At 35.3% G+C, this 10,000-nt stretch overlaps 1 protein-coding gene across 1 annotated transcript in view; it reads right to left on the reverse strand.

The window, feature by feature from the left end:
• PIG-C (phosphatidylinositol glycan anchor biosynthesis class C) overlaps window positions 1-10,000 on the reverse strand; it is an 11,870-nt gene that overhangs the window by 1,115 nt on the left and 755 nt on the right. Inside the window, exons 2-6 of the mRNA XM_027381721.2 lie at window positions 8,465-8,528; window positions 6,055-6,185; window positions 5,407-5,575; window positions 4,943-5,090; window positions 4,445-4,614 (exon numbers count right to left, since the gene is read on the reverse strand). Of these exons, the coding sequence (XP_027237522.2) occupies window positions 4,445-4,614; window positions 4,943-5,090; window positions 5,407-5,575; window positions 6,055-6,185; window positions 8,465-8,528 (682 nt within the window). The remainder of the gene's footprint in view (window positions 1-4,444; window positions 4,615-4,942; window positions 5,091-5,406; window positions 5,576-6,054; window positions 6,186-8,464; window positions 8,529-10,000) is intronic.

Here is a 10,000-nt window from a genome sequence, read left to right on the forward strand (position 1 = left end):
CCTCCTTCTTTCAGGTTGGCATCGGTATGGCAACCATGTCTTATCCTAGACCTTAGGTCTTACGATCCTACACTTTCCCCAGATTTCTGGATGAAGCTGAACTCTCTCCTTCCATCAATCTGGTTCAAGGAGGAATGATAAGTTGACCTTATACTTTATAATGTCAACTCATCATTCATAATCATCACTCTGGTTCTGACTTCTCATTTCCAATGAAAACAAAACCTATACACTTTATTTAGATATATTTCTTCCTTTACTTCATATTTGTAATCTGCAGCACTTACATGAAGAGAGATATTTTCTGCAACATTTCTTATGCAAGATGAGCTCACCATGTCCAATCCCTGTAGACAGACTTCTCAACTTGCACTCTACAGTTGGCCCATCCCTAAGAAATCTAATCTCGTAATCATCATCTTATTAACCACCTCAACTGCAAGCTAAACTTTTGCCAGGGTAAACCTCTCTTCCACAACCTCATAATCACCAGCCCTCACTCTGTTTTCAAGATAAGCACTTACGCCATATTATTCTCCTCCTGTGATAATTACTACTTTAGTGAGACCAGTATCTGTCACATCAACACAGCTGTACCATATATACAGTGTAAAGAGTAAAAATGCCTTCTTTGTATAGTGTCCATTGGCAGGTTGAGGGCATGTATTAATACTGTGGGGGATCGGAGAAAGTCAAATGTGGTTTTGCACACTTTACTGAAAGGGTTGATGGCTTGGTAAGGAGACATCATCTTCCGGACAAGAGCTTGACTGGTTCTATGGCTGGCTTGACCCAGTTTGAGTCAATTGAGCGGTCAATTTCATGGGGTGAATACAGGCCATACTTCAATCACATGACCATTGCGTGAGCTTGGTCCATGTCATGGCTTAGTGCTATTTTAAACCAGAAGGCAAAAGTATGTGTCAAGCCAACAGCATTTTTTGTTTATGATTGTCTTTACATATAGATGGCTTAATCACCAAGGATTCAATTACTAAACCTATCTCACTACCTTTTTCCTTGATTTTCCGAAAAAATCTTTATTTCTAATTGCTACTGGTCCTGTTAATAACATTATAATGATTATAATATCAATATTAGTAATAACAACATCCATATTCACATCAGAAAAACAAATTCACAGAAGCAAACTATAGCTGACAGTGCATTACCCAACAGCAGTGGGTTAAATCAGCAGTGTGTTATGTTTTGGAGAAATTGACAAACAACCAATGTACCACTGAGGTTATAGATCCTGCTATTGACATGTCTGTCCTAAACACAGCAAATACAGCGGAAAATCCAGGCATGAGCAATAGTATTGCATAAAAGTACTTCTTGTCACTAGGAATTAGATTCCTAAAACAAGGTCAAGATGGCATCATCATTCAAGAAGCTCTGTTGACCTCTTGGATCCCAATGATGTGACCAGCATGTCATGAAAACGTTTGGTATGAGGGCTCAGTGACATGAATATGCCGTCATGGAAAAATTTGGCCAAGGGCTGGGGTGACAGGAAAATGTCATGAGAATTTCAGCTAAAGATTTGAGTGATGAGAATGACTCGCAATGAGTGCACAAAGCTCTTAGAGGGTGATGGGTATTTAGGAAGAGATCTTGCATTATTCTTATCAGTAAATGAGTGTAGAATGTATCATCCATGGGCCATGACTCCTGGGAGGAAACTGTTTCCATGCTATTCTTGCATTCCATGACTGACGGGTGCATGCTGAATTAAATAAAATTAGACATTATAAAACTATTCTTAAAAAATTACACAAATTAAAAAAATATTAATTATTGTTAGTAGTTAGTTATGGACTACCTAAAGAGATGATATGGAGTCTGTGTAAAGAAAGTCTATTACCATATTTAGTAATTGACACTTGAAAAAGACAAAAAAGGAAAAAAATTATTATACAGAAAAAGATAAAATATCACTGCAAAGACAAAGTAAGACGTCTTGACACTGCATGAGTATCCGTGAGCACCCAGCCTAAAAGACACATATCCTTGAGAGGGGTAACTCAAGTAAACCCAATGCCTGGATTTTGGGCGAGCAGCAAAGCACCCAGATTGAAAGGGGTTAAATTTCACCACTTCCAGAACTGGCACACTAGCCCACCTTGTCAAAGTGATTGGGAATAGCTCAAAATTCATATGGACTGAACCTTTCCAGTGCCCAAGGCCAATCAAATGACACCACTGCTACAACAAAACAATTCAGAATGGCATCTCAGAAGTCAATGATACTTACTTCTATTGCATCACACTTGCGGAAGAGTTTTTTTGTGTTGGACATTGTTGTTCACTTAAAGATAAAGTCCAGGATTTGCAACAAGCACAGGCTCAAGATAGGTAGAGTAATCTGAAGCTTTCAATAGTTTCATTGACCTGGTACCAGCCAATGACTTGTGATACAACTGTCTACCAGGATGCTGATGAGATTCCCTAATTCAGGATAAGTGGAAATGAGATAAGACAAAGAAAACCAAAGTCCAGGAATCATTAGGCAACTTTGATCAATACAATGCTACTGTGTCTGATTGTCCGGATGAATAACTTGGCATCTCTATGGGAAGACCCCTCAAGATACAGAAACTTGCTTTCTACTTCTAATTGGTACATTCATTACTTTACACTGTCAAGGAATATACAAATCAAATATCTACAAAAATAGGTAACAGATGTGATAGTTGGTTAGTTAATGTGACATGAAGTTAGTATTCATAAGGCAACCTGCCCAGCTAATGATGCAAGGGAGTAACTGAAACAGGCAACATCAAAGATGTGAATAACCTAATGTAACTGATACTGTTGATTACAGGAAGGCTGGCAAGAGATGCTTTGCAACATCATTTCACTTCTGAAAACACTATGATTAGTCATAACCTTCATCGAGAAAAGAAATGAAAGTCAAATAAAAGACATCTTTCATGTACTGTAAACATCAATACAATTCTTACAATATGACATATAAAACTACTGCTATTATAAGATCAGTTGACTTCAAATTTACTAACAACTGCTTCATATGTTCAATTAATTACCAACTGCAATCACATTACCTATAACTGTCAGAAAAATAGAATATGTACAAGTAAATAGAAAATAATTAGCAATAAATATGCACAGACACAAACTAAAGCTGTGTGTATAGTGTCTAAAGAAAACTATTCCTTACCAGGTTACACAATATTCAGAGAAGCAATAAGACTGAAGTGTGACCTATTCACTTCCCACTAAAATCACCTTTTTTTCTTAATAGTTGCATTATTTGCCTAGAAGAAAATAAAAGTCATGTTTCTGCTTGAAACTTTAACCCAATGTTGATGGGAAAATGGTGCAGTCCCTTTGGCAATGCTTGGTTAAATGTTTCTGAACATAGATGGCTCTGCCAATGCTTAGCCACAAAGGAGTCAATTGGTAGATCTTGCGACCTTACTTTTCCTTGAAAAAGCGGGAAAACGTTTTCTTTTTTACTAATGCTATCAACATTGACACTATTATTCTTGTTATAAACATCATTATTACTATATTGTTACTAACATTACTAACAGCACTATGAATACTAGAAAATATTATGGAAAATCAAGGAAAAGGCTAAACGGGAGACTAGGTAGTTTGTGTAATTGGCTCATTGGTGATGTAGTACTTGTGGAGCCATCTATGTGTAACAACAATTACTAAATTCAACACACACAATGGGGCATAGAATGTACGTACATGCCATGACTGGAGACACTGGGTTAATAATTCACCCTAAACCAGACTGGAAACTTTGTCACACAAGGACAATAGACCTGCCTCTAGACTCTTCTGTATGAATTGCTAATTACATTTCTCTATGATTATAATGCCTGTGCAAACTTTATAAATAAAAAAAAGGCTTTCATCTACTATTCATCTTTTCTAAATATGGCATATTCTCTAATAGTTAATAAGACTATTTTAGGATGGTTTCCTAAAAAAAATTGTATTTGTATACTCTGAAAATGTGCACTTGCCAGCTTATAAAACATATTTCTAGTGTAAACTGAATCACAAAGGTTTGGGTTTTTTATGGTGTATCTTTATCTACTGAAATCCATGTGTGAACTGTTCATGAGGACCTTAAAAGGGTAATAAGATATATTTCATACTAAAGCAGTACAGACCATTTACTCAGGCAAATATATTCTTGACAGACTGAAATGATTTAAGTTCTCGCAAAACATCAATAAATTCTTTGTATCTTTTTTCAGAATGTCATACAATAAAAGTCAAATTATAAGCTGATAAATAAAGGCAGATACTATGAAAATGAATGTGTTCATGGTGTAAGTGTAGACATGATGTTATATCATTTTTGCTAAACAAAACAAGACAGTCCTATATGATTCAAACAAAAATATCAGCATACCAAAGAATAAGCAAAGGCACAAAACCAAAGAAGATAACTTACTGCTTGTGTCTCTGTAGAGCAACAAAGAGTGCTGGGATGATGCCATTACAGGTAACAAGAGCAAAGGCTAAGAGGGGCATCAGATGTGCTGCATACAACCAAAGGCCTGCTGCTGTGACGGTAACCACAACAATGGTGAAGAAAAGGTCCAAAGTTGTTCCAAGTTTAGTCTGAAAACCAAAAAACAAACTATATATGTAAACATATTGTTTAAAACCATTTCCTCCCTTATACTAAACATTTTCATTGCATGGCTATAAGCATAAATACAGATCATTATTATTATCATCATTATTATAATTATCATCATTAATATAATTTCAAAATTGTAATTGCCATTAATATTATTATAATCATCATTATCACCAGTGTTATCATTATCATCATCATCATCATTATTAATATCACAAAAAAGAGCATAAGAAAGATGGAAAAAATTTATGTCAGTGACCTTTAGTCTAAAGTCCAAACAACACAACAGTGAAAATGGACACTCACCCTACAGTACTTCCTGAAGCCAGGGAAGAGGGCAAACAAAGCCACAGCCAGTGTCATCAGGGCAAACACGTCCCTGTCACTTCCAAGTCGAGATGCGAGACACACTGATGCAAATACTCCCAGATTATGGGACACAGTTGGATTTACTCTGCAAGAGGAGAATGTCATATTATATGTATTTATTTCTTTGTAAATATAGATATCAAAACATGCAAAAAATGGAAAAAGATATGAATTTTATTCCATAAATGTATATGTACAGGATTGAAGAAATGGTAATTTTTTTATATATTTTTCATTATATTTACTTTATTTATTTATTTATTTACTTTTTGAGACTGAAAAGCAGAAGAAAAAAGGATTCCCTTCTATACACAAACAATTTACACTAAATTTCATAATCAAAGACAATTCTGAAAACAACATGAGTTTCCAAATGACTGCAACAAAATGAGAAAACTTACATAGCGACAAGAGCACCATAGTCTTGGTGGACAATCCTTAACAGGAGCAATGCAGTCGTGCAGGCGTTAATTGTGTCTGTGGCGACACTGCCTGTCAGACTCTTAACCACTGGTGATGCACAAGAGATCAGGGCGACATAGAAGCACACTAACTTGATATCATCTCTGGCTGAAAAATCACATATTCGGTTTAAAATAAGCCCACAACATAACCATTTAAACCTATATAAAAAATAATGAATGTAAGTGAAACTAACAATAGCCATTAAACCAAACAAATGTAACAATAGCCATGAAATTTGTTTTGAAAATATAATATTAGAACATTATAGAGTATATAATGATTATCTTTACCATCTTATATCAAGGTACTAAGAAATCAACTACAATTCAATTCCTCGCATGACAGTCACGTTGGATTCCCATTTATTCTGTATTTCACATTATCATCCAAAATGAACAAATACATGAGATGCCGTGCTTTTTTATGGTCATTACAAAGATAGAGGATGGTCCCCTTAAACCAATAATGATGGGTAAAAAAATGGGCAAATGTGATTAACACAAAATAATTACAATAACTTTAAATTAATTTTCCAAATGTATAGATGACAGTTTCAATATGTCTACACAGCTAAATATAGTTACCTGAAGATCTGAGCTGAGATCTGGTAATGAAATACCCTGTAACACCTAGAACAGCAGTGAATGTCAAAACACCTGCAGCTTTCATGTGACCTTCTGAAAGCCCACAGAATACTGCAACCAGGATGAGACAGCTGAAATGTGAATAATGTACATATAATTCACCTGTGCTATTGTTATGATTGCAAGAATCAAAATAAACTTGCATCACTAAATATCCTAACAGGTAAATATATGTGTGTGTGTGTGTGTGTGTGTGTGTGTGTGTGTGTGTGTGTGTGTGTGTGTGTGTGTGTGTGTGTGTGTGTGTGTGTGTGTGTGTGTGTGTGTGTGTGTGTGTGTGTGTGTGGGGGTGTGTGTGTGTGTGTGTGGGTGTGTGTGTGTGTGTGTGTGTGTGTGTGTGTGTGGGTGTGTGTGTGTGGGTGTGTGTGTGTGTGTGTGTGTGTGTGTGTGTGTGTGTGTGTGTGTGTGTTTTTTTTTTAAGGTGTTTGAGGAAGTTGTTTGGGAAAGCTTTTACCATTGTTGTTTCTATGTGTCTCATGATGGTCTGTCTGTAATGCATACACTAATATGTAAGAAATTTATGTGAGTTTCATGTATGCTGCTTGTAACAATTTCTGTTTGCCAATGTCAATAAGGTAATTTTATTTTAAATCATAACTGAAAAAATGAACAATATTAGTACACAAAATACCCCCAAAATGAACAAATACATGAGATGCCGTGCTTTTTTATGGTCATTACAAAGATAGAGGATGGTCCCCTTAAACCAATAATGATGGGTAAAAAAATGGGCAAATGTACATGATCACGGGTTTATTGGCGCACACCAGTTTCTCCTGTTTGCACCTGGCTTGTTCGGATGTTTGCGTGCAAAGCTTGAATTTTGATACAATCTTTAAAAATATCAAATTTTTAAAGGTTTACCTTCACTTTTTCCTAAAAGCTTTATCATAGAAATGATGATGCTACTATCGGAGAAAAACAAGCTCTGTCTGATGAGCCTACAGCCCTGGAAGGGTTGTGTTTGATGCCACCTGCTACTTTGCCCACAACAATCATGGCATGTACGTACATACCACCTGGCAGGAAGTTGTTAAGGGGGCTGTCTAGACAGGCATAGGCTCCCATGGTCAAAATTGATTGAAAGATAGCCCTATACTTGTGCATGCATGGAAAAACTTTCCTATGAACAATTGGCTCCGTATACACTTCCTTCACGGGGTAACGGGGTGTACAGCAACTGTCAGTTGTAGGATTTTCACTCACTTTGGTATTACAGCATTTTTTTGCAATGCTATTTGGTATGATTTAGAATATGTACAACCAAGTTCTTTATACCAGATATGAATGGATTGGTGAAAGATGACAATAGATACAAAAAATTAAAGAAAACATTTAAATTTTCTTTTTTGGTTATTCATCTGTTAGAGCATCTGCATACTTAAAATAGGGGTTACATGTGACTTCCTGGTGATATGTGTAAGCCAGATCATGTATAATGAAATTTACAAAGTAAAAAGTATATATAAGAATTAATAAGTATAAGATAACACCTGAAATGTATTACTAATATATGATCATTATCATTTTCCATATTTCAGTCACTAAAGTATGAATTATAAACCAAATCATTACATACACTTAATAATAGTACCTGAGGCACTCTGAAAATGTGTTGTTTAAAATTATTCTCTTAGCCTTTTACTTTATTTAAGAAAGAGAACCATCAATTGAATTGCAATGTTTCATTATATAGTACACATATTTTTTTTCCATATAGAACATAGTATAGACTAAAAGAGAATAGTAAAAATAATAAATAAAAATTACCGAACCATGGATCCAATTCCAGAGCTTTTTCATTTGGTGGAAAGACCAATCAAATGCAACCAAATGTAAAGGCATTTTTTGTATACCTAAAACAGAAAAGGGAAACTGCAATATTGGAAGATAGCAGTCTGGTGGCAGTCATTACCATTTTGAGCTATGATGTAAAAGATAATCCCCCCCCCCACTGGTTAATAACTAAGGAGACTATTGTTCAAAAAATGCACAACTGTGTGGTCTACAATATGTAAAAAATCACACTGCAATCTCAATGTAATATTTTTATGGATATAAAACCTGATTATCGGCAAATGGACCCTATAAAGCATTATCAGTTAAACCTATACCTTAATCATATACACAAATAAATATGAAACCAATAAATAAAAAGCAAGCAAAATATTAATACGTCACAGTTACAACCCCAATATGACACTGCTAAAATTCTTATGGTCTTAGGTTATAATATGAAAAGCATTTCAAATCACACTAATATCATGGAACCTGGAACTATCTTAGATTGTCAATTGAAACTGGTAGAAAAGGTCTACAGTCAAAGATATATATAAATCAATGGGAGTACCTGCATATTTCCTGGGTAACAGCTGTTGCAGAATAAAAAGCTTGTCCGTAGGTCACTTCACGACCTGAAACAAAAAGTATGTATCATTACAGATGTTAAAAACCTAAACCTTTTTAGGTGGACACAAATCTACATTCTCAATCAATATCTAGGACATATTTCTTCTTTTAGATGGACACAAATTTGTATTCTTCATTAGAGAATGGATGTATAGGTCATATTCTTATGTTCAGTTAATTGAAAAATTATGAAAGCAACCAACCATATAAATTTTAATTAAAATAAACAACTTGGTGAGTACAGCATATGCTGAAATTAATCATAAACTAAATATACCGAACTTTTAAGATATACGCTCACATTCATAGACAATTCATACACCTTTTATTGAGGAGTTCCAGTCTCTCATGCCTGTCATCATATTCACCTGTCTCACATTACGGCCACTTAACCTGCCTCATGTTATAGTCAATCAGAGCTGATCAGAACGCCAGTCCGTGGTAGTGGACCTCCACCAAAAAAAGATATACGACGTGTCTTTGAATATTAGCGATAAACCAATTCTATCATTTTGTTAATCTTTACAGTATGGGCACACTAAATTGGGCCAATTGAATATGATATTCTTGCAGAAGTCGGTACAAGAAATAATCTGCAGACACAAACGACAATGCCACAAATAAAGGAAAAAGATTGCAGAAAGCGCTGTTCTCAGCCCAAGTCCATTCGGTGCTTCTGCGTGTCAGTTCTATTTTGCTGTGCATACCAAGGTGAAGACAATGTTTTCCAGGGGGTGTTGAGGAGCAGAGCCCCTCCACCAACCATCCCTTTGGGCAGTCACCCAACCAAATTGGACTGATGAAATTTTTTTTGACATGTAGTTGGGGACTTAGTCTCTGCAAATGTGTCCATACTGTAAAGAATTACCCCATCATTTTATCTCAGTTCAGTGCTGATAACAGAATGCTTCTGATTCATCTAATAAAATTGAAATGATAACTAAAGAGATATTATAATGATGAAATTTCTGTATTGTGTATAAATTTATGATAATAGCTTCCAGACTGTAGAATATTCTTTTTGCTCGGGGAATATTAAATTTTTTCATGTGCGGAAAACATCATTTTGTCTACATTGACAATTCCATTTTCAACACCTATCTTGAAGATAGGGTTAATATTATAACAGGTGTTGTCAATATTGTATTAGGACTCACTTGTTAACAGAACTGAGCCTTTGTGGAAATCATTTAATGCTTTGCAGGAGATCCCCGGCGTAGTAGAATTGTATGCATCCTAGATTGGCGCACTGGGGCTCAATTTCACTTTCATATTTTAAATTCTCTCCGTAGACCATTCAAAATAAAGTCATCAACTCAATGCCAATCTATATACCTGGCATAAAACAGAGATAATCTGTGGACAGATGATGAAACAAGTGTGTGGAAAGGTCAAAAGAATTTTATCCGCAAAAGATAATTTAAAAAAGAACTAGGCATGCGCGGAAAGTTACCTGAGAACTACCTTTGCATGGACA

This window comes from Penaeus vannamei, chromosome 33 (assembly GCF_042767895.1).
Source record: "Penaeus vannamei isolate JL-2024 chromosome 33, ASM4276789v1, whole genome shotgun sequence".
Classification (NCBI taxonomy): Eukaryota; Metazoa; Arthropoda; class Malacostraca; order Decapoda; family Penaeidae; genus Penaeus; species Penaeus vannamei.